Below are 26221 nucleotides of genomic sequence, written 5' to 3'. Positions count from 1 at the left end.
TTCTGTTAGGTCCCTACCGTTTTTGTCCTTTATCATGGCCAGCTTTGCATCCCTTGATTTCTCGAGTTTTCTTGAAGAGATCTCTAGTCCTTCCAATTCTATTGTTTTCCTCTATTACTTTGCATTGTTCACTCAAGAAAGCCTCCTTATCTCTCCTTGCTATTCTCTGGAAATCTGCATTCAGTTGGGTAATTCTTTCCTTTTCATCTTTGCCTTTCGCTTTCCTTCTTTCCTCTGCTATTTGTAAAGCCTCATCAGACAGCCACTTTGCTTTCTTGCATTTCTTTTTCTTTGGGATGGTGGTGATTGCTGCCTCCTGTACAATGTCACGAACCTCTGTCCATAGTTCTTCAGGCACTATATCTATCAAATCTAGTCCCTTAAACCATATGTAATATTTGTTACTGATATTGCTAATTATATGCTGCTTTTCACTTTATTGAAGTCTCTTTTTGTACATTTCTACTTGCAGGTATTTCAGTTCACAGTTGTTTTGCTGTTCCTTGCTATTTTAGACTGTGTGCTGTATTGTTTGTTTCCAAGGGCACAAGAGTGACATCTTGAGAGTTTTTTCATACCAATATGACAGTAGGTTCATGAGTGTCTGAAACTCATTTCTCCCTCTCCCACTATTTCCCCTTTCCCTTTCTGGAAAGCCCCCATAGCTTCTTTTCTTTTCCTTCTTCCATCTCTCCTTCTAGGGTTGCCAACCTTCAAGTGGGCCCTGGAGAATCACAACAGAACTGGTGGTAACTGACCAGGAGAGAGACCTTGGAATTGTGGCAGATTAACTCACTAAAAATGTCAGCACGCAAATGCAATAAAATGGCAAATGTTATACTGGGGATTATCAGGAAGGGGACTGAAAACAAATCAGCCAGTAACATAATACCCCTGTATCAATCTATGGTGCAGCCTCATTTGGAATACTGTGTACAGTTCTGGTCACCACACCTCAAAAAAGATATTATAGCATTGGAAAAAGTGCAGAAAAGGGCAACTAAAATTATTAAGGGGATAGAACACCTTCCCTATGAAGAAAGGTTAAAGAGGTTAGGGCTCTTTAGCTTGGAGAAATGACGATTGAGGGGTGACATGATAGAGGTTTACAAAATTATGCATGGAATAGATAAGGTAAAAAAGTAAGTACTTTTCTCCCTTTCTCACAATACAAGAACTCATGGGCACTTAATGAAATTAAACAGTAGGTTTAGAACAGATAAAAGAAAATACTTCTTCACCCGAAGAGTAATTAACACATGGAATTCACTGCTGCAGGAAGTGGTGTTGGCTACAAGCATAGACAGCTTCAAGAGGGGTTGGATAAACATGTGGAGTAGAGGTCCATCAGTGGCTATTAGACACAAGGTATAGGTGGAACACTATGTCTGTGGCAGTGATGCTCTATATTCTTGCTGCTTGTGAGGTAACAGTGGGAGGGCTTCTGGAGTTCTGGCCTCGCTGGTGGACCTCCTGATAGCATCTGGTTTTGGCTACTGTGTGACACAGAATATTGGACTGGATGGGCCACTGGCCTGATACAACATGGCTTCTCTTATGTTCTTATGTTCAGATCTCCCAACTATGGAGATCAATTCCCCCTTAGGCTTGCTAGCTCTGGGTTGGGAAATTCTTGGAGATTTGGGGGTAAAGCCTTGGGAGGATGACGTTTGGGAAGGGAAGTGACCTCAGCAGGCCATAATGCCACAGAGTCAACCCCCCAAAGCAGCCATTTTCTCCAGGGGAACTGATCTCTGTCATCTGGAGAACAGCTATAATCTCCAGCCCCCACCTGGAGGTTGGCAACCCTAATCTCCATGGAAGAAATGGCTACTTTGGAGGGTGAAGTCTATGGCATTATACCCCTCTGAGGTTCCTCCCCTCCTCAAACCCCACTCTCCCCACGCTCCACCCCAAAAGCTCTAAAAATTTCCTAACCTGGAGTTGACAACCCTATCGCCTTCCCACCCAAAAGCTAACCTATCTTTATCTGCCCTTCTGTCTTAAGATCCCCCCCCCAGCAGCCTCTGCCTAGGAGAACTGTGGCCCAGTTGTGTGATGCTGGCCACTGGGCCAGACCCACCTGCAAGGTAGGAACCCTTAAGGTCTTATGGGGTGGCACCTCACTTTCCCCTGTATCCCCCTCTCCAAACTCTTTCCTCTTGCCCTCTCTGGGGAACCCCCATATCCTCTTCGCTTTCCCTGTCTCATTGTCTCCTTCTCAGCCATTCACCAACCTACCTTTTATCTGCCTCCCATCTTTAGCTATTATTATTTAATTACTTCATTTATTCCCCACCTTTCTCCACTTTCTCCACCAAGCAGCTTACATTATTCTCCTCACCTTCTTTTTATCAAAATAACAACCCTGTGAGGTAGGTTAGGCGGAAAGTATGTGACTGGTCCAAAATCACCTACTGAGCTTCCACAGGAAGATGGGGATCTAAACCTGGGTCTCCCAGATCCTGTTCTGAAGCTCTAACTGCTACCCCACACTGGGTTCCATAGGGTGGCTACTGCTGAACAGTAGCAGGGAGCCAGGCATAGTTGAGTCATGCAAGTCAGGTAGGGTTGCCCACCTCTGATGAATGCACTATCACAATTGACTTCCAGACAACCACGATCCATTCCCTTGGGTGAAATGGCTGCTTCGGAGGATGGATTCTATGGCATTATATCCTGCTGAGGCCCCTAACCCCTCCCCATACCCTGCCCTCCCCAGGCTCCACACCTAAAATCTCCAGGTATTTCCCAACCTGGAGCTAGCAACCCTAAAGTCGAGTGTTATCAAGTCACCAGAGGTTGCTTCCAGGCCTAGGGCTGCCCACCTCCACGTGGGACCTGGATATCTCCCAGAATTACATCTGAACTCTAGACGCAGATATCTGTTACACTGTAGAAAATGATTGCTTTGCAGGGTGAAGTCTGTGGCATAATATCCAGCTGAGCCTTCTCCCCTCTCCAAACCCTGCCCTCCTCAGACTTCACCACAAAATCTCCAGGAATTTGCCAACTTGGAGATGGCAACCCTATCCAAGCCTGGCCCTGATGACTCCTCCCTCAAAGGCCAAAATAGGTTTGGAAATGGCCCTGCCCCCTCCCTCTGCCTTTGTTCTCACATAAACTCAGCATGGAATACTGTGGTTGCCTAGCAACATCCACTGAAGGAATCCATTGCTTAAAGTTATAGGTACTCCTTTTATCATTTTCGGCTTAAAAAAATGCATGTTCCCCCCAATTTCACATTTTTCTGCAAACCCAGGGCCCTTTTCAGGTTTGTAGAAAGGTTTGTCTTGCCCGTTCACAGCTCCAGTCACCAGATCTAAGTATTCAAAGATTGGCTGACTTCGCTATTAGAATATAAAATAATATGAGAACAACTGTTGGAAGTCAGTATCACACACATGCATGCACACACACATACACAGCACACATCAGCTTTCTGGGAAGCTTTGAGACAGAACCCTCTTTTATGAAAAGCACTGAAACCAAGGTTAAATGGGGAGGGGGGACATAGGTGGGGAAATGACAATCCCTGTAGCAGGTGCAACCAGGAATACAACAAGGAAAGAAAGCAAAAGCTGAAAGTGCTCTCATCTGTTAGGGATTAAATGCCCTCTTGTGTCTAGAGCTGGTTTTGAGGGACCTTCTGGCAAATATTTGAATCAAGGATCTAATTCCAGTCCCAGTGTGCACAAATACATACAGGCACGCATGCCCACCATGACTGTGGTTTTGTTTCAGTCCAAAATCTGTTAAAACAGGTACTTTACCATCTGAAATACAAAGACCATATAGATTCTACTTCTGCTGAACAGCTTCAGCCAAACAGTGCAGGGCACTGAATTCCTAAAAGAGGATTAGCAGGACCTGCAATTTTCTTTTGCTTTCTGCCCCATGGAAAATAAGCCATTTCAACTTTTGTTTGGACATTGCAAGCAGCATGCATTCAATCCTATTTCCTTTATACCGCATACTTCCATTGACATTTAATTATAATTGAGTTACAGGGATGGAAAGATGGCCACAGTCCAAAAATTGATAATACGACCTGGTTACAGTCTATGTGTAGGCAACTGCTAACAAACCAATCGTGTCAAGGCACTTACTTAACAGCTTAGAAATGCCACAGTGACTTACTTTGTAGAATATCAGCAAAAGATCATCCAGTTTTCCATGCAAATCACCTAGAAAGAATACAATGTTCACAATCAGGTAAGTCCCAGGAGGGAGCATTGAGTAGGTAGACTCTGAATAGGCAATATTGGAAAGCTAACTGCTCCAGAAACGACGATTGTTTTTATTTATTTATTTGTTGGTTGGTTGGTTGACTGGATTTATACCCCACCCTCCCTGCTGAAGGAGGCTCCTTGTCATTTCTCTTCAGGGGTTGGAACTACACCCACTGGCCAAGTCAGGAAAGCAAGTGCTCAGCCAATAATGCTCTGCTCTCAAAAAGCAGGAGCACCGGCGGTGGAGTAGCTGCAAACATAGGGTTACTATTTTTTGAAGAGCAAAAAAGAGGACATATTTCCCGACTGACTACTTCAAACGAGTGAGCAGTATGACAAGTCTCATTTTAAATACCCCTACTATTTAAACTGTGGAAATTGCTACTAACTAGAAATATTCCTAATATTCCTTCCAAACCAAAAAGAGGACATTTTCATCATTTTTTTAAAAAGAGCCCAAAAGAAAACACACACACACACACAAAAGAGGACATGTCCTCTAAGAAGAGGACATCTGGTAACCCTATGTAAACAGGAAGCAGTTACTTCACTATTCTCTTAACAGTTGCTTTCCCTTTGCAACATCCTGCCAGCCAGCCAGATTAGCTGTGTTTCTGGGAAAATGGATATAACATATAACACACATTAAATTAATGATGTATGCAATATGTGTTTTTATCCATTTTTCAGATTGTAAACTCCTTTGGGTGGTCCAAAGGACAGAATGACCAGGATTCTAGATCAGTTCTTGCAATAGATACCTATCCTTCCAAAGCAGAGCTATTGAGTTACAACCGTAGGGTGATGAAGTGCCTAGGCTTGCTGTCTGGTATGGGAGCACAAGAGGACATATCCTGTGTGTGGTTGCAATGACTCGGAGTCCCTTTAGACCCCTGCTTTCTGCTCTAGCCACAAACTGCTTCAAAATTTCATGGAAGTTTGTGACGGTAAATCTGTCAAGGACTTCGGTTCATGAACCACAAACACATGATGAATTTTGCATTGTGGTTCAGTTGGTGCTCATCTGTAGTGGGGATTTAAACTTGTGTATCTCAGATCCTAGTGTCACACTCTAACCACTATACCATGCGGGTTTGCTGTTAAAAAAAAGTAATAGCTTTGGACCAAATTATACACAGTATGGCAAAATGAGAAACTAGCAAAATGGAAATAACTCAGAATCTTCATGATTTCTTTATTACCGATTACTGCTGTTGTGAAAATTAATTGTACTTATTTAATTTATTTATTTATTTATTTATTTGATTTCTATCCTGCCCTCCCCACCAAGGCAGGTTCAGGGCGGCTTACATAAAATTTGACAAGTAAAACAACAATTATAAATATAGCTCTAAAAACAAGACTTAAAGTGCTAGTATCAGTTTATACGGCGATGGTGAGGTAGTAATAGCAGCAGACATACTAAAAATACAGTCAGGGGTTGTTATTACAGTTTAGCAAAGTGTAGGCTATTGATGACGGCATTGGGCACAAGGTTTTAGTTGTTGGATGTGGCTCCTTAACTTATTTCGTATATATTTAAGATTCACAAAGAAATGTCACAGAGTAATGGCACAAAGTGGATTCCTGGGAGACAAAGTACTATTCTGAGTATAAACTTCACCTCTACACAGAAAGGCTTTGTGCCGTCCTTTAAAAGATGACATTAAATAGCTTTCTGATGTGCCCTCCTAAATATGGCCACACTAGCTTCCTCCTCCCCAACTAAATAGAAAGCCCGATAGTCTGTTAAGATGGTATACTGTATAAATTTGTGTGGAATGTGCAAGAACAATGTGAATTTCTAAACTTCACACAGCTCTTCTGACAACTATGATTCAAGAACAACATTGGGAAGATATCAAGTGTTCTTAATATATAAGTAGATTGAATACATTAGCATATAAAAGGCTTTGAGGAGATAGAAAATCAAAATTAAATGAGTAAACTTTTTTCCTCCATCTTAGGCTGTGGTCACACGGAACAGAAGCCACACAAGTGAGACGGAAAACAGGCGGAGTTTCCGGGCGCGATCTCACCAGTACATCTGGGAAGCGTAGCACTCTCGTGGCACAACCAAGGCTTCCAGCCGAAACTGCGTGGCAAAAAACTAGTACCTCGGAGGTACTAGTTTCCGGAAACTGCGGGGCAAGGGCGGGCGTCTGATCGCGTTTTCGGTGGCATCCGGCACCCGCCCATGTCCCCTTGCAAATAAGGTGGGGTTTTTTTGTCCACGTCTCTGTGGATGCACACACGCACCCAACGGAGCATGCGCATTCGTCGTGTACACACAAAAACAAAACTTCATTGCTTCTTCATTGCGCGCCGGCTTGTCCTGTGATCAGCACCTCTCCCTTGCCATGGAACCTCCACGGTACCTCCACAGAACCTCCACGGGAGGTCTGATCAAGTAACTGCGCAGTAGTTTGCCCCAGGGCAAACAGCCACGCTTCTCCCCCGCAGTTTCCTGCCCGTGTGACCGGGGCCTTAATTATTTTGGAGATTTCTGGGAATGGGAGAGACAAGATTAACCTCTTAATACAGAGTACATTAAACTCTTAAACTAAAATTTTTAAAAGGTATATTTTAGTGGAATTCAATAGAATTTTAGTTAGGCCCCTTTGGGAAATTAAAATACGCCACACATTTCAGATGAATATTTAAGCACCTTTCAAAGTAGAGTTTAAAGGATTTGTCAGAACTGAGGTATATTTTGTTTTGAGGTAATCAACATTTTGGCTGCAACATCAGTAAAAATTATACTTTCATCTGTCATCAATCATGTTTTTGGCTAAGAAGATTATTATTGCTTGAACGACTGCTTAAAATCTCTCTCAGATGGTCTTTCAATTGTGCAAATGAGGACACCATTAGGAGGAGGTATGGGTAGACAGACCAACACGGACATACAGGTCTGTGAGAGCCACGTATGCTAACCTGAGCACCTCAGAGAAAGGGCAGAACAAAAATGTATTAAATACACAATTTTTATTAAAACCTGGTCCTTCTCTACATCATTTAATTCCATTTTCCATGTAGTTCTCTTACATGAAAATACAGTACTAAATATCAGAATAATAATCATTCCATTTTGCAGCCAAACCCTTTCAAGCAGGCCAGGATATAACATCCTGTCATGCATAATTTATGACAGTATAATCAAGAACAGATCACTGATGAGCATGTCCAATGTGGCAATTGTCTGCCTTGAACAGAATTAAATTTCTACTTATTTATTGAATATTTAGACTGATTTACCTATAAACGCACTGGTCAGGTTACAGCACACACCACAGGATGGACAACAAGCAGCCAGGGCCCGGGACAAGAACACATACACAAAATAATATATCTGCCTCCCTGAGTATAGTACATTTATGATAATATTGTGTATAATATCTCTTCAGTATAATATAGTAGGTCTGATTGGAGGAAATCAGACCTACCATATTATACTCACGGTATTATAAATAATTTGTTCTGCAGTTTTACTTAAGAAAACAGTTTTCTAAGGAAAGGAAAACTTGTTTTCAAAAATTGTGTGAGAGAGATTTCTCACTTTAACGTTACATCTCCATCTGGACCTCATAAAAAAGGCAAAGGCATCATAGCAGTGAGCTGTATTTCACAGACTGGAGAACTGCATCAACTTCCCATTGATTTGCTCCTTCTCATCATGGATCTCATTTAAAAAAAATCAGAACATTGAGCAGGCATTTCTTCCACCATGATCATTTTAGGAACTGCTTGTTGAAATAATTGGGGGAAGGCCAAAGGTGAAAGAAATTATTTACCACACAAAATAGCATTTTACAGATGGAAGAGCAGCTCTTTTCTTAAAAGTTTGCCTGGTTTAATCATTGACTCACCCAGTAACATCTGACAGAAAAAAGTGGGAGGAAGTGTTTGGCTTACTTAAAATAAATGGCAGAGGCATGAGTCACTAGTCTTATTTTCCATAATAAAAGGAAAAATGGAAAGGAACTGTGCCGTAGAGGGAAAAGGACATGTCATTCCAACGGCAGCCGTAGACAAATGCTACACAATCCTACATGCAAGATGCTGCTTCACTATAGAGGTGTGACATCACCATGATGTTATACTTCTTTAACCAATGGTTTTGGTAACATACCACAGATTGTTATTTCCTTGACATAGGAGGTTGACAGCTGAGTGATATTTGGCATCTGCTGAAGAACTTTCTTAGTCTCATGCAGCAGCTGAAGTACATATCTAGCATGAAGTTGCTGTGTCAAATTATGAAAGATGACAAAAAGAACATATTATTGGCAGAAGTCCATTGCAGACTTATGAGAGCTTCATACATAGACAACTTTTGGCAGCATGAGGAGCATTCCCCCCCCCCCATTGGGATCGGCAGTTTGAGATATCTTTACTTCAGGAAAGCAGTCTCTTTCGTTCATCTGGATGAGCATTTTGAACATGCTGGCTTTGAAGGGAAACTGTTTAGATGTTATTTAAATGTGTTACTGCTGAGGATTTTAATAGTTACTTTTTATATTTTAATGACATATTGGTTTTGTTGTTTTTACCTGACTTGGGACCCAATTTTCTGTGAGAAATGCAGGTATGCAAATGTTTAAAAAACTTATTGGAAGCAGTGCTTCAAAATCATGACAGGATGGCAGCAGCTGTTGGCCATTGGGATTGCTAGAGGAGGCTGCTGGGATACGTAGCACAGCATGGGGGAAGTATTTTTTGAAACCGTGCTTTTGAAAAGTTCAACGTTTCAAACATTTCAAAGCCAGAGGGGGAGAATAGAGAAACCTCATCCTGTGTCCTGTGTGCTGCTGGTAGTTTTATTTAAAAGCCTGGAGTGAAGCTAGAGTCATGGGCATCATTCTCAGACTGCCTCCCTCCCCCCTCCCCCCCTCCCTGAAAAAGGAATCTTTTCAATTAACCCCTTCCCTTCCCCATGTGCCGCAAAGCACAGAAAAAAGCTGAAATACACAGGTGTCTTTCTTTGGAAGTTTTTTAAAAACGAAAACACAGTTGAAGCTCCTGTGTGTGAGAGAGAGGGGGGGGGGGTTTGCGAATATGCAGTTATGCACACCTCATTAACTGTCTCAAAAATAAAAGCCCCAAACTGGAAGGGAACATACAGACTTCCCCAACAGGACACATATATGTCAATGCTACGTGGAAGTTCTTGAAAACTGTGCCACAGTAAGGAAGCTAAGGCAGAGCAAAACATCCATGTGGAAAGAGCCTACCTTTAAGTTTTGCAAGCCATCTACGGTGCTATTTTTTTAAGCAAGGAGGCAGAATCAAAATAACTAGACGAGAGAGAGAGAGAGAGAGAGAGAGAGAGAGAGAGAGAGAGAGAGAGAGAGAGAGAGAGAGAGAGAGAACACCAAAGCAAGGCAATCTGTTGCAGAGTATTTAATTAACAATGCCATCCCAGCTGGAAGTACAGCCCAAAACAGTGTATGCCTGGCAGGGCTCCACCTTGTCTTTAGTTTACAGGTCAACAGATCAAATGAAGAGCACTTTTGAAGGCCATGTCCAACTGTGCATTTATTGTCTTTGTCTTGTAGGTATACCACATCAGGTTTAAGCAAGAGACAGGACAGAGCAGCAGGTTTCAAATACCAGCATGTTAAGAGCAGTAGGCCAACAATGACTTTGTCACTACTAAAAACAGGAGAATGGAAAGGGGCAAACTGAACAGAATCTTCAAACTAAGTGCTGTACTTAGCAATCATTTTTCTTCTCTGACAAATATATTAAGATAAACCAAACAGACTTCAAGATATCGCAATTCACTGAAGATATTCATAGCAATTAAAAACCACTTTCCCATCTCAAGCACTTACTTATATGTCATGCTGTTAATGGTGCCTAAGTGTACACACAAACACACATTTCATTTCCCCTCTTCACTACTTTTTCTTTCCCTTCCATGAAAGCCCCCAAAGCCTTTCCTCTTCTTTTCTTGCCTCTTTCTCTCCTTCCCACCCAACAGCCAGCGTATCCCCCCCCCTTCAGCTTTCCCTCCTTCCCTGGCAGTCTCTATCTTGGAAAACTATGGCCACATTGTGTGGTGCTGAGTTGAAGGCCCACAGTTGTTTGATGGGGAAACTAGGGTTGCCAGGTCTGGGTTGAGAAATACCTGGAGATTTAGGGGGGAGGGGAGCCTGAAGAGGGCCAGGTTTGGGGAGAGGAGGGACTTCAGTAGGGTATAATGCCATGGAGTCCGCCTTCCAAAGCAGCCATTTTCTCCAGGTGAATTTATCTCGGTCACCTGGAGATCAGTTGTAATATCAGAAGATCTCCAGCTACCACCTGGAGGTTGGCAACCCTAGGAAACTGCAAGGACTGGCAAGGGTCACCTCACTTTCCCCTGTATTACCCTCCCCATACTATTTCCTCTTTCCTGACAACCACTGTATCACCACCTTTTCCTCCTTCCTACTCATCCACCAAGCTATCTTTTATCTTCCACTTTTTTCTACCACAGAGGCCCCAAAAAGCTTAAACCATTATCTTTTATATTATCTTCGCAACACCCCTGTAAGGTAAGTTAGGCTGAGACTGTGTGACCGACCCAAGGTCACCCAGCAAGGTTCAACTGCAGAGTGGAGATCTGAACCTTGATCTCCCAGATCCTAGTCAGAAAATCTTACCTTTCTTCACCTCCCCATCTTTAACTATACTTAATATTTCATTTACATCTCCTTAATGGACATCCACAGCAGCTTAAATTATTATCCTCTCCATTTTATCTTCACAACTACTCTGTAAGGTAAATTAAGCTGAGAATGTGTACCTGGCCCAAGGTCGGCCAGTGAACTTACATGACAGAATGATAATTTGAACTTGGGTCTCCAGATCCTAGTCTGAAACTTGGAACCTCTACACAACACTGGCTTTTTGTGAAGGTAGCTTCTGTTGAACAGCAGCAAGCAGCCAGACCTGGATGTCATGCAAGTCAGGTGGTAGCAAGTAGCTCAGTGGCTGCTGGTGGGCCTGGCCCTGATGAGCCCCTCCCTCAAAGGCTAAAACAGCTCTGGAAAGGGCCCTGCCCCTGCCCCTACCTTTTATTGACAGAAACCAAGCTTTGAAGGCTGGCAATACTGTGTGGTTACCTAGCAATGGCCACCGAAGGCATTAATTTCTTAAGCTACGAGCACTGCTTCTACTGTTTGGGGGGTGTTTATTCCCTCCCAAGTGTATTTGTATTTGTGCTGCAGCCACGCAGCACATGGTGTGAAATTGACATGTACGATCGGGGCAAAGGGAGGAAGATAGATAGATAGATAGATAGATAGATAGATAGATAGATAGATAGATAGATAGATAGATAGATAGATTAGATAGATAGATAGATAGATTAGATAGATTAGATAGATTAGATAGATTAGATAGATTAGATAGATAGATTAGATAGATAGATTACAACTGAGTCCAGACAGCACAGGTTTGTCCCCCTGCAGAAAATGGCTGCTTTGAAGGGTGAATTTTATCGTGCTAAGACCTCTCCCCTTCCCAAACCTTGCACTTCTCAGACTTTACCACAAATCTCTAGGAATTTCCCAATCTGGAGCCAGGCCTGGCCCCTATGAGTCCTCCCTCAAAGGCCAAAAGAGGACCGAAGAAGTCCCTGCTCTCTCCCCTTGCCTTTTACTCACAAAAACTGAAGGCTGGAATGCTGTGGTTGCCTAGCAGCAACCACTGAAGGAATCAATTTTTCAAAGCTACAGGCACTACTTTCAGGTTTTTGAAAGCCCCCCCTCCACATTTTTAAAAATATATTTCACATTTTTCTGCAAACCTGGGACTCTTTTCAAGTTCACAGAAAAATGTCTTGTCCATTCACAGCTCCAGTCACCAGATTTAAGTATCCAAAGATTTGCCGCATTTTGCTATTAATTATATATAAAAACTACAATTTAGCTTGACTTGCCTGTCGATACTTGAAAGCCTGAAGAAGGGCATTAGTGTCAGCAACAGTAAGGGGGAAACAGAGATGAGGCCCATAGTATGAGTCTGGTATTTCTATTGTCCTTTCATATTCTTCCATCATCAGATCTGAATCAGATATACTGTTATCAGTGGTACTGGAGACAAAGTGGGAGATCGTGTCTATAAAGGGAGCAGAAAAGGAACATAAATATATACTTTAGTTGACATGCATACCTATTGATAATGGTGTCACAACTATTTAGAATATAAGTTGCTAATGTCTAGGGTTGCCAGCTCTGGGTTGGAAAATTCCTGAAGATCTTGTGGGTGGAGCCTGGGAAGGGTGGGGATTGGGGAGGGGAGTATAATGCCATAGAGCCCACCTTCCAAAGCAGCCATTTTCTCCAGGGGAACTGAACCCTGTAGCCTGGAGATCAGTTGTAATTCCAGGAGATCTCCACCTACCACCCGGAGGTTGGCAACCCATTGTAACGTCACACCAGAGTTCAGTGATGCAAGCCAATAAATGATTTGGATAGGTCAAGGGACCAGGCTTGTCAACCTCCAGGTGTGGCCTAGAGATCTCCAGACAACAGAGATCAATTCCCCTGGAGAGAATAGCTGCTTTGGATGATGGTGTATTCTGTGGTATATTGGTACTATTGTTTTAAGAAGGAGAGGCTCAGGTCTTGACTGATAAGACTGATAAAACTGATAAGCAATTTGCATGTATCGTAATAATGACTTATCTAGCAACAGCTGACTGCTCTCCACTTCAGAATAATTCCCAAGCCCCTGAGGCCAAACAGGTGGTTCCAAACCTCCAAGTGGGTGCTGGAGTTCTCCCAGAATTACAACTGATCTCCAGATTACAAAGATCAGTTCCCCTGGAGAAAAATGGCAGCTTTCTTTGTTTCTGTTTCTCTCTTGCTCTTTCCTTCTTTCTTTCCACCTCTTTCATTCTTTCCACCTCTCTCTTTCTCCCTTCCTTCAGTCCTTCCTCCCCCCTCCCTCCCCATCTATTCTCTCTCTCTCTCTCTCCCCCCCTTCCTCCCCATCTATTTGCTTTGTTTCTCTCTTTTCCCCTCCCACCTCCCTCCCCCATTTGCTCTCTTTGTTCTTCTCTCTTTCTCTCATTCTTTCCACCTCTGTCAATCTTTTTTTCTACCTCTCTCTCTTTGCTCTCTCTCAAACAAATAAATATCATTAGCAAATAAATATCATTATCAATATCTGTTTTTACCCCTTTTGTTTTTATTTTTGACAGTCTCATAATGTTAATAAAAAGCAAATTGGCATATTTCCCCATAAAAACGTGTGTGATATCTGTTCATATCTTGAGGCTCTCAAACATCTGATGTTTATTCTATGTGGCTCTTATGGGGTTGAGTTTCCCAGTGGTTCCCAGCTTGGTGCTGGCAACCCAAACAAGCAATAATCTTCCAGTAAATCCAACCCATTAGATTTAAGTAGTCATTTTTTTAAATCTGTGGGGACATCTGAGTCTGTAATGAAATATGATAACTACATAAAACAATATACTTATGAAGCTTTTTGAATGCTCTTAGTTCTTTCAGGAAGCTTTGAACCTCTCAGATCCATGCAAAATTCATTAGCTACTTTATACAGTTTTTAAAAGGTGCACTTATCAATAAAAACAAACCCTCAACTACTTGTAATTTGTAATTATGAGTTTGATCAATTCCGCACTAGCCATTTAGTTTGGAATTGTCATGATTTATTCACTCGGTTTAAATGATGAATCCAGATAATGTCACTGGAAAACCACTGCATTCCAATATTTTCCCTGAGTCCTCCAGTCTTTTTTCAGATCTGATTTTTTTTTTGTATTTGTGTGTGTGTGTGTGTGCGTGTGCACCTGGAAGTCATGGCGACCTCTGGCGACTCACCCCTACTGGGGGCATTGAGAATATTCAGAGAGATGTTTGAATAAAGTCTGCCCTTGCCTTCCGGTTCTGGTATTCCAAGGAGGTCTCCCATCCAAGAACTTGCTAGCGTCAACCCTGCTTAGCTTCCGAGATCTAATGAGATCCGGCTTGCCTGGGCTATCCAGGTCAGGGCTTTTTTCAGATCTGATCTGTGGTAATTTTTTAAAAAACTTAACATCTAATTGCAACAGTAATTAGTTATTCATTGTGGACAGTCAAAATACTATTGCACTTTCCCAGGGCTACTATCCTTTAAATTTTCCTCATTGCCTTATATTTCCAACTTAATTACTTCCTGTACTTTGTTGTGGTTGGAAAAGCATGAATCAACCATTAACTAACAGCTTTTGGGACGGGGATGGGGCGGGTTAAGTACTGCTTTACACTTTACAGACAAAGCTTCTCTCATTAATATTTTGCCATTACTGTGTTATTATGACATTATGGTAATGAAAAATAAGATAAAACACAGTGAGCTTTGCTTACGAAGTGAAAAGTAGTACACAGGCCATCCACTGCTAAACAAAAACTGACACTTAACAGATGATTCATTAACAGTGTGGCTGGGGTTTAGAGAAAAAGAAGTAAATAACTCGGCTGTAAAACAAATGGACAAAAAGCAAACTACAGGAAGAAGCAAAGATTTGCTGAAGAGTTACTTCCAAGTAATATAATAGGAACCGAATGGCCCAGACTAGTCCAATCTTATCAGATGTAGGAAGCTAAGCACTCAGCCAGGCCCTGGTAAGAACTTGGATGGGAGATAACCAAGGAAATTTTTTCTTGAGGGGGGATGTTGTTAAATCGACCCCACATGTTTGAGGGACTTCCGGTTTATGGCGACATGCAGGCAGACGCATCTCCCGGACGTCCCAGGGATGCAATCTGCACACCAGCATGTAGGAGGGGGTGCAATGGGTCGCAACCCCCCAGAGCCTTGGTAAAAGGCTCCTAGCCAGGGGGCTTTTGAAGGGCGACCTCTTTACCGGCGCGATGCCGGAGAATTGAGGCGCTCCTCCACCTTGAAGGTCCTGCCACTGAGTGTTTGCATGGAATTAGTGGTGCTGACCGGGACAAGCGTCGGAGATCGGGCGAGAAAAAACGATGCCGAGCGTGGCCGGTTGGCTGGCAATGAACTGTGAGTTAGGTTGAAGTGAGCATGGAGATTTAAAAAGAAAGCTGCCCCCCCATAATGAGCTATGAAAAGCAAGCGGGGGAGGGGCCCCTCCCAAACGCATAAACAAAAACACGGAGATAAAGAGGGGGAGCAGAAAAATAAGCGTCAAAATCTGTTTTAAGAAACTTAGCAGAGCGCAGATAAGCGTTTGGGCAAATATAAGAGACTTTAGCAACTTTTAGAAAAGTAAATAATCCAAAAAGATGGCGGGGAAGAAACCAGATAAAAAGAAAATGTTGAAAGTGAAACTAGTGGGCAGTCCTCGAACGGAAGAGGCCACTGAGCTTTCCAAAATGTTGGCAGATTCCTTGCGCCCTCTGCTGGATGAGATGACTAATATTAAGCAACAATTGTCAACAATTGGTCAGAGTTTGGCTGCACAGCAGCTACAACTGACTAAATCTTTAAATGCAACAGAGCAAATGGCAGAGAAGGTGAAGGACATGGACGCCAATACTAAAAAAGTCAAGAAATAGGTGAAAAAGCTGGAAATGAAACAAGCTATGGAAGAGTCACAACTTTTAAAGCTGCAAATGGAGAAAGCAAATTTGGTCCTACGGTTCCAAGAGGTCCCGGAATCTAAAGGAGAGAATCTGAAGCAACTGTTGAGTGATGCAATAGCCTGAATGACAGATTTGACAGCAGAATATATTTACAGCGAGATGGATGTGGTCTACAGGTCCTATTCCTTATACATTAAGAAAAATAATCTGCCTGGGGAAATAGTAGTCAGATTCTCGAAAGAGACATGTAAGAGATTCTATTTTGAAAGCAACTACAGGAACACCCTTGAAAATCGGGGACAATAATATCAGGATTTTAAAAGACATTCCATTTGAAATAAAACAGAAGAGAAAGAAATATAAAGACTTAATCCTTTTTTTACAAATGGCATCAGTTATAGATGGTCAATTTCAGAATACGTCATTTTCAAGCTCCACGATAAAAAAGAAAAGATTGACTCTGTTCCTAAAGCATGTGAGTTTCTGAGAACACAGCTGGGGGAACCAGCAGAGGACAAGAAGGAAGAAGAAGAAACAAATTGGATGACGAGTTAGGCTTGGTGTCTTCTGACGAGGACTCTCTCTCTCTGAAAAGGGGGCGGCAGCCCCCAAAAGTCCATATAAATTGAGGATAAGCAAAGATATGAGAAAATAAAGGCTGAAGGACTCTGAATTGTGCCTCAAAATTTAGAAATAACTTTGGAATGCTCTGAGGATTTCATTTAATAGATAAATGGATGGTTAAAAGATAAATAACTTAGCATAACTGACTATGTTCAATGTATTACTAGCATTTTAGATTAACATTGAGATAAACTGATGTATTGATCTCCCACTCTTGGGGTTTTAGTTATTAGTGGGTTTCTTTTCTTTCTCCTTATATGTAGTTTCCTTTCCTATATTTTCAGTTATAGTTTGTAGTTTTGTGAAAAAACCAATAAAAAACTCCCCTTAGGGGGATTAAAAAAACAAACAAACATGTTTGAGGGAAAGACGCTCAGCCGAACCAGTGTAAAGGCTCTACAATGGGAGGGAAGGCTGAGATTGTGTAAATAATGGGCCATTTAGCCATGTTGGTTGGAGAGGTTAAGATGAGCTTGTGAATAAATGTGTGGGTGTACGGGGCGAAAGTTATGCAATTCTAAGTCAAATAGACTCTGCAAATGTTCCAATATTGCCCCAGATTCAAGTTCCCATATTATTCTGGACTGCTAACTGCACACATCCTCATGTATGAAATTTTTACGCCTTCGGCCACGCTTATATTCTAATAAATCTAGAACTGTTCAACATTTCCTTAATGATGCTAATACTGAGACCACAATTATGGTTTCAAAATTCTTAGCAGAATCAGTTGAACTTAGACACAGATTTTTTACATAACATATACACTTTTATTGTCTAAATTTATTTGCTGGAACTAAATGTATCATTTGTATACTATTATGCCATTAAAGGTGCCTGAACCGGAATCTAACCAAGGAAATCCTGCATGGTTACCATAAGTCAACCGTGATTTGATGGCACTTTTAGTCACCAATATAATAGGATATGAGCCTTGATGGATTTTATGGAGAATATGGAGCTATGTTAAATACATTGAAGAAAGCCAGTTTTAACTCCTCTTCCAACTAACTGTAGACAAGTAATCCTTAGCTATACAACATAACTCTCCTATGGATTGTGGGTTCATTTTCTTCTTAAAGCATCCAGTATGGAACTTAACTGAGGATATCAACCAAAGGCAAGGCCAAAGGAGCATTTCTATCGCTCAATAAGATACTGCCTATTTAGAAGTTTTACATTTCATGATTTCCAGTACTTTGACATAAGGTCATATTTGTTTTGGTTAAAAATTAGGAAGTCAATTTTAATTGTTGCTGTCATTTCTTGGCTTTTTAATACTGAACTTTTATATAGCAGTAGAAAAAGAAGAAGAGAAGAGATTGGATTTATACCCCACCCTTCACTTGGAGTCTCAGAGCGGCTTACAAACTCCTTCCCCTTCCTCTCCCCACAACAGACACCCTGTGAGGTAGGTGGGGCTGAGAGAACTCTGACACAAACTGTTCTTTCAGGAACAGCTGTGCCAGAGCTTGTGACTGACCCAAGGTCACATCAGCAGGTGCAAGTGGAGGAATGGGGAATCAAACCCGGTTCTCCCAGATTAGAGTCCACACACTTAACCACTACACCAAACTGGCTCTCAGGTAAATGTGCATTTATATTATGACTGAATTACAGTACACGTGCTCTGCATTTGCAGTTACATTGACCAAATAGCTAATTCATGAAATCACAATGTAGGGGAAAGAATCTGCTTACATGCCATATATTAATTTGAGAAATGCCCATCAATGTTTGATCTGTTATTTACCCAACAGTTGTAAGCAAGCACCAGATTTTCATTAAAACACACTGGTGGTATTCAGATTTCACACTAAAAGGCAGTGAAAGGGGGGGGGGGAGGCAGTGATATATCAGACAGGAAAAGGCTGTAAACACCTGCACATGTAGCAAAATCTATTTCTGCACTCATACGACCATAAATGAATGAGAGCATATGTATTCAACAGGACACTCACATGGAATGGCTGGCAGGGGCAGATTGGCCATTAAGGCTACTGGGAAAATCCCCAGTGGGCCAATGGCCTAAGGAGCCACCCCCTGCTGGAGGCACACTGACTCCCACTGAGGCTACCCTGACCTCCAGGAAGAGGCAGGCACAATCTACCACAAGCCGTCCCTTAAAGCGCAAGAAGTAGCTATCCAGCCTGCTTTTGCTCATGTGGCAAGAAATTGGCCCGGCCAGGCCACATTCCTGTGGTGAGAGATGAGGCCAGCACAGCCTTGCAAACATGGGTCAGCAATGGATGGGCCTGATGCAGCCTTGCTCACTTGCACAAGTGACTGGCCCAGCTTGTTACCCCTCCCTCATTTATGAGGGTGGGGCTATGGCAGACAGGAGTAGGGTACTTTTCCAGGGTGGTTTCCCCCCCACACAATCTACCCTTGATTGCTGGGCAAACATATCTAAGTAATCTATTTAATGCAACCTTTCAATTGAACATGTTCTTGCTTGTGCATTTTTCCTTACCTGGGTCAGGCTCATTGGGATGAGTAAAATGGTCGAGCATAAATGTGAAAAAGCTGGAAAGCTGAAAACAAGAAAATGTATATTGATTAGTTTAAATGTTAAAATGCTATTGGTTTTCTTCATCTCTCAGTCCCACGTTTGTAAGCTAGCCCGTAGCTATGGTGGGGCATCTCCAGGCCACACCCCCTTAATTACAAGCCACACCCACAAAACCTTTTCTTCAAACTAATAAATTTTTTTTTAAAGTTTACATTTAGCTGCACCACACTGCCACGCCCGGCCCTGCCTGCACCGCTGCCTTCTCCTCCAGCCAGCCAGTCTGCCACGTTCTCCAGCCATGCGGTCTGCGCCCACCTTCTCCAGCTGGCCAGTGTGCCCGCCTTCTCCTCCGTCCAACTCCTGATCATCCTCCTGAGTTGCCTTCCCATTAGCCAGCTGGTCCTGCCTTCTCCTGACTTGCACCTCGTGACCTGCCTCGCCTGCTCTGCCCTCCCTACATGCCGGCAGCTGGTGTGACTGAACTGCTCGCTCAGCTGACCTGCAGGAGTACAGTAGGCTGCACAATTTGTACAGCAGCAAAGAAGTGTTGGGGTACAGGGAAGGGTGGCTGGAAGGTGGGTTGGGGGAAGCAACAAGTCATGTTTGAAGAGCTGAAGAGGTCAAAGAAAAAAACTGTTGAAATTACTGTTTGAAGATCTGCTGCAAATAATGCATGACTTCGTTAAAGTAACCAAAAGTTCACTGCTCATTTGAAGTTGGGTCAAAACAGGGGGTGCAGATCTTAAAAATTTTAAGTGTAAAAATGTAAAAGTTTGCTTGATGTAACGTTTCTGGGTTGGGGAAAGCAACAAGTCATGTTTGAAGAGCTGAAGAGGTTAGAAAGGAAAAACTGTTGAAATTACTGTTTGAAGATCTGCTGCAAATAATTCATGACTTTTTTAAAGCAACCAAAAAGTTCAGTGCTCATTTGAAGCTGGGTCAAAATGGGGGGGGGGGAGAGATCTTAAACATTTTAAGTGTAAAAACTTGAAAGTTTTGCTTGATGTAATGTGTCTGCTGCTCTGGGGAGAGCAGCGGGTTTTTTTCCCCATTTGAGCTTCATGACTTATCCGCTCAAGGCCACTTTAGGCATTAACAGCCTTGCAGCTTGTGGTGGGGGAGGGGGTGTTTTGAGTGGCAAACAACAAGTTCTGTAATAGTTAGCAGTTTTGTAATAATCTTGAAACATTTTTGAGTGATAAAAGACTGTCAACATCAGCATCATCATCATTATCATTGTTGTCTTTATAATAACTTATATGTAATGCAAATTATTATTTACAAGTATAAGCATGACAGTCTCGTACAGTTGTGTTTGGACTTACACATAATGGCTGCCCCACACAAAAAAACAATGTCCCACAAGCCAAAAAAAAAAACTGGCTGTGGGAAAGTGTAAAGTACCTTAGATCCATCTATGTAATGACATCATGCAAAATCCCAGGTTCTAGACATGCTGGTATTTTCTTTCATTTTTAAATCAGAAGGGAAATTTTGCACACTCAGGGCTATTTTTGGGCAGGAACGCACAGGAACGGAGTTCTGGCTGGCTCCCAAGTTGGCCACACCCAGCAGGAACTCATTAGCATAATAGGCCACACCCAACAGCAGAAACTCATTAGGATTGGCTACATCAGGGGTGTGTGGCCTAACATGCAAAGGAGTTCCTGCTACAAAAAAAGGCCCTGGGTTTTGACAACAAACAAGGTAAACAGAATAACAAGCAAAAGGTGGGTGTGGCTGGATAACCACACTTCTGGTAACATGGGGGTGCGACCTAATGTGCTAATGAGCTGTGCTGTCAGGGGTGTGGCCCAATATGCTAATGAGTTCCTGCTGTTGGGTGTGGTCTATTATGCTAATGAGTTCCTGCTGGGCTTTTTCTACAAAAAGAGCCCTGTGCACACTCATATAAAGATTGTCCACTGCAGGCATGAAGCAGTTCTCCACTCACAGAACAGAACGGTGACATATGTGCCGTCTGTACACAAGAACCCTCGGTGTACACTGAAGTCGGGAGCAGACTGGGAAGAGAAAATGGCCCTGGAACAAGTCATGCTGCTATGGGGCCCTTGTGGCCCTGCAAGCCAGCACTGCAGAGGCCACTCAGCTCACCAGCATCAGCATTGGCCATTGCCTCTTCCTTCAGACTGACAGGAGGCAATGGATGAGGTGGTACCAATTACTTTTGCTGATAATCTGAGCCAAGTGGCCCCTGCCATACAAGCACCATTTTGAATTATTCTCCCCCTTGTTTTAATTTTTTTTAAATAAGCGGTACGAGACTAGCGATGAAACGTTAATTTAAATCCACCAAAAGCAAGAGAGTGCACAGTAATGCCAGATCTACACATACTCATGGGCAGGAGGCTGGAGAAAGAGAAAGGAGAAGAGACAAGATTCCCCCAACCCAGAGACAAGCCAACTGCAAGGGTTATTCATGCCCAAAGCAGAGAAATACATCCACTAGACCTCGGGAGACAGATGGGGGAGTGGAATGAATAAAGGAGCTGTGGGGACACTGAGATGGGAGAGGGGACAGTGATTGTTGAACAACTTGACTGGCCTGTTCCATGTGTACACACACACACACAGCAGCTGAACACTGCAGGGCTGGATTGGTGGCACATGACCTGATGCTGGTCTTTCCCTCCCCCCTCCCTTCTTCTTCCCTTTCAGAGCTTGCGAAGGAGGCTGCTCGGAAAACTGCCAGAGAAGCACATGCAGCAAAAGAATTGCAGGGGACCACAACCTCTCACACAACTCTTAAAGTTTTCCCCTGTCATTTGATATTTTTTCCCAGAGATCGAAGTCTAGCGGTAGTCTCATATTGCTAGACTGACACCCCTTGTAAAAAAAATTAAAACAAGGGGAAATGTATAAATGAAGCTTGTATGCTGATTAATGGATGGCAGAAGGTGCATAGTGGGTGGAACGACCCGATGTGGGTGGGGGAGTGGGCTTTGAGGGGCAGCAAAGGGGCATGGGGGAAATCCGAGGGAATCTGTATGCATTTGAATTACCTTTGGCTTGGAAGCGAAACAAGGAAAAATTCAGCACAAAGGTGCTCTCAGAAAACCCAGGGAAACAGCAACCAGAAGGCTAACTGACCACTAAAGGGAGGGAAATCAAAGCAGAATGGGGGAAAAAACACCTGACTGATACGCACAATGAAAGCAAGGGAAAACACCTGTGCATAATAGTTGTGAACTGTTCTCAACAAATATAGCTCTTCGTGTAATAGCATGTAACTGTGTTTATATGTGGGTTAATTTGCACTCTTCTTTTCACTCTTATCTGCTAACCTTTATAAAGCTGGACTGGAGGACAATGGAGCATTATACAGCCTACACTTTTTTACAGCAGATATCAGATTCTCTTCTTCCCACTCTCCTCCAGCCACAGACAGCCTCCTAGGAGACCATTCATTACACATCCAAGTCTCTAGTTAAACACAAGGCATAGACATGGTGCTTCTTATGTTACCTGGTAGCTCATGGGGATCTTTTTTTTTTTGTTCAAAATTACAACTGAGAACATGACTGCTTGTTCCCTGGCACATGTCAAGTAAACAGCTATCAGATCTTAAAGAGTGGAGGAGTTTGAAGGTCAGCAGCGGGTGCAGGCCAGGGTGCCAGAGGAAGGTGCTCTCTAATTACACCATAACTGAACAGCAATTTGCCTAGTGTCAGCCTCTGCAGAATCCCGAACATTACAGTTATTTGAGCCTTGACAAATAGTAATGGATCAAAGTAAGATTTTGTAGCTGCAAATGTAAATTTTTATCATATATAAAACTTCTTAATAGACTATTTCATTATCACTAGATAAAGTGCACTGAGTTTTTTAAACATACAAAAATAACCTAATAATACAGCTTAATAAAGAACACAGGAGATTTTTGTAGGTGCATCTGACACTAGGGGTGTGCAAAAAAAAATCAGTATTTTTGGGGTCTGGGTACACTGAACCTGAAAATATTGGTATTTTCCAATATTCCCAAATCCCAATATCAGTATGGTATTTGGATTCGGGATTTTTCGGAAATTCTGAATTTTTTTCAGCTCCATTATACTCTATGGGGACCATTATAATCAATGGTACCCATAGGGTATAATGGAGAATCAATCTGGGGGTATTGAGGGCTCAGGGGGCTGTTTTCTTGAGGGAGATGCACCAAATTTGCAGCACAGCTGCTGGAGTCTCTCCTTAAAAAAATCCCCAAGTTTCAAAAAGATTGGACCAGGGGGGTCTAATTCTACGGGCCCCTAAAGAAGATGCTCCTGTCCTCCATTGGTTTTAATGGAGGGGGAAAAGGCATTTAAAGAAATTGTGGTCCCTTTAAATGCCTTCTCCAAGCTGCGAGGGAATTCTGAAGAAATTTAAAGGGCTCACAGTCCTTTTAAACACCTTCTCCAAGTGTCGAGTTCACCCAGAAAGTATTCAAAGGGACTGCAGTCCCTTTAAATGTCCTTTAACTTCAATTATGCATGGTTTTGAAAAATCCCAAGTATTTTGGGGATTGTTGGAGCTTAGACATTTCAGATAGCGAAAAAAATACCCAAATCTATAGCTGGCTGAAAGAATAGGCTAGTTTTTCAGCTCGGAAATAGCTGAATGCCCACCCCATCTGATACTACCAACCAACTACTAACTGCCAACTGCTTGGCATTTTGTATATTGCCAAGTTTACACTTTAAACATTGATCATGAATACAAAAATACATTTACAAACGACAATACCCACAGCACACAGACATCAGAAAACTCAGCATGTTCTACCTCCCTAGCTGTTTGTGCTGAAGAAATCCCACAGAGTACGAACCTGCATCTGAGCTTGCTCATCCGCATATTCAATAGACTGGAAAATACTCAAAGCATATCGCCGCCTCATCTCCATGCGGGCCACATAAGACCGATACCACCTCTGAATGAGGATAGCTGCTTTAATGGCTGCCAAAACATCAAGTGGCAGGAAAGAGAAGATTAATTGCACAATGTGAGATAAACAGTTCTCAAGAACCAGCACTAGGTTTTAGATCTGATTTGGTACATTTGCCTGTGTTACACAAAGAGTTCGTATAAGACACAGTAGGTTAATGAAGGCTCCCTCATTTGTCCTACAAGTACAATTCCAAATGCTTTCTGAAGATACTGTTGTAGGTTGCATTTAGATTCGAGTCTGGTAACATCTTAGGGACCAACAAAATTTTCGGGGTATAAACTGTCAAGAGTCAAAGCTCCCTTCATCAGACACAAATAGGAATGGAGATCACATGAAGGTTACATGTGAGCATGCATGTGCTCACACGGCCTTTTGTTCTTTGGGGGGGGGGCTGTGGCTCAGTGGTAGAGCATCTGCTTGCCATGCAGAAGGTCCCAGTTTCAATCCTCGGTATCTCCAGTTAAAAGATCTGGCAGTAGGCAATGTGAAAGAGAGCTGCTGGAGAGTCTGAGTAGACAATGCTGACTTTGACAGTCCAAAGGTCAGATTCAGTATAAGGCAGTTGCATACGTATATTATTTTGAAGGATAAAACATTGGAACCTTACAGAGAATAGTACAGGGCTGGTTTTCTAATGGTGTCATGAATCAGTCAGCTATGTAGGACAGAAATAACTCTCAGAACAAGGATTTCCAACAACACTCTTGAAAAATATGCCCCTCCATTAACACTACAGGGGTGTAACAAACTAGGGGCAGCCTGGTTTAGGAAAAGGTAAATGGCTACAATACGCTCAGGATGTTTCTACCTCAAAGTCCACATCGTCCTCCCAAAAGCTCTAAACTATGATCCATTAGAAATGCACAGGCCAATAGGTTTATCTCTTTTTTTAAGCTCACATAGTCAAAATGCCCCCCTCCATTTGATATAAATAAGCACAGCTTTAACATTCTGCTGGACTACAGCATCACTATATGTACCTTGACATTTATTCCTGAACTACCACTGTCGCTAGACTCCAAACTATATGGGTCACAAAACATTGCTCCAAAAATGAGAAAACCTGAAGCACAAATAGTAAGGGATGCTGAAAATTCTTACACACTAAAAACAAAGAAAAATATGATATTTTGGTATCATGATGGTAGGTGGTTGTGATTGGTCACAAGGAAGGTTTTTATAGAAAAAAGATTTTTAGCTTTGCAATACTTTACAATGTGGGCTACCAATAAAAGACACTAGGTATTACTGATTTATACTGGGGTGGATGGCCCAGGCTAGCCTGATCTTATCAGATCTCAAAAGCCAAGCAGGATCAGCCATGGTTAGTATTTGAATGGGAGACCACCAAGGAAGTTCGGAGTCGCTATGCAGAGACAGGCAGTGGCAAACCACCCCTGAAGTCTCTTGCCTTGAAAACCCTACAGGATTGACATAAAGGGGCTGAAACTTGACAGCATTTTCCACCACCACTACTAATCAGTGCACATATCAGCATTTCAGAAAACTCTGGAGAAAAACTCTAGAGAATGGCTGTTGTACAGGATGTCAAGACGTACACAGATCTTAGGTTATTAAACAAGTAATGACACGCCTCTAGGACGGTTACCCCTGCCGAGGAGTATGGTTCCTTTGGAACATAACTATCACTGCACCTGATTTCATTATTCCAGTGCTCACTCAGGTACAGCAGAAGCGTAGCTTTGGCATTAAGACAATTAATTAAGACACAAGAGACATAGGTCAATGACCTCAACCCACACTGTTTCAGAGAGAAGTCAACAATGCCAGAGGCTGAATCTGTATGTTCATTTTTAAAGCAGTCTTGATGTCATCTTTCTTTATACTGGTACTAGGGAGCAAAGCCCATTGTGGATGAAGACAATGGGCCTAGGGTGGGTGGGAAGGAAGGAAGGAAGGAAGGAAGGAAGGAAGTATGAGGATATGGGAGTAGCCAGGAGGAGACTAAAAGAAAATAGTGTGGAGGGGGATACAGAGGAAAGGGAGGTACCTCCTGCAAGTATTTGTGGGTTCCCAATCATGCAGCTGGGCCTAGCCCAACAGATAGTGCCATGCAACTGGGCCCAGCCTGTTTTCCCAGGGGGAGGGAAGGAAGAAGTGTTGAAAATGGAGGCAGATAAAGGTAGGTTTACTGGTAGATAGGGAGGGAGGGAGGAAAAGTCTATAGGGGTTTTCAGGGAAGGGAAAGAAGAAATAATGGAAATTGCTCCTGCGGAGTGCAGGGAGTTGGACTAGATGACCTGCAAGACCCCTTCCAACTCTAACATTCTATGATTCTATAAGGAAAAAATGAGATGCTCTCTGCAAATCCCTGTGAGTTCCTTGCTTGATT

The 26221-nt window shown here is 42.5% G+C and overlaps 1 protein-coding gene across 1 annotated transcript in view; it reads right to left on the bottom strand.

Moving 5' to 3' along the window:
* PPEF1 (protein phosphatase, EF-hand calcium binding domain 1) overlaps positions 1 to 26221 on the bottom strand; it is a 57405-nt gene that overhangs the window by 26143 nt on the left and 5041 nt on the right. Inside the window, exons 2-6 of the mRNA XM_015417588.1 lie at positions 23749 to 23876; positions 18885 to 18945; positions 12160 to 12338; positions 8365 to 8479; positions 4141 to 4187 (exon numbers count right to left, since the gene is read on the bottom strand). Coding sequence (XP_015273074.1) covers positions 4141 to 4187; positions 8365 to 8479; positions 12160 to 12338; positions 18885 to 18945; positions 23749 to 23876 — 530 coding nt within the window. The remainder of the gene's footprint in view (positions 1 to 4140; positions 4188 to 8364; positions 8480 to 12159; positions 12339 to 18884; positions 18946 to 23748; positions 23877 to 26221) is intronic.

This window comes from Gekko japonicus, unplaced genomic scaffold, assembly GCF_001447785.1.
Source record: "Gekko japonicus isolate JY-2015 unplaced genomic scaffold, Gekko_japonicus_V1.1 scaffold18, whole genome shotgun sequence".
In the NCBI taxonomy this organism is placed as follows: domain Eukaryota; kingdom Metazoa; phylum Chordata; class Lepidosauria; order Squamata; family Gekkonidae; genus Gekko; species Gekko japonicus.
The sequence above is the reverse complement of the archived record's forward strand: the minus strand, read 5'-3'. Positions and strand labels throughout refer to the sequence as shown.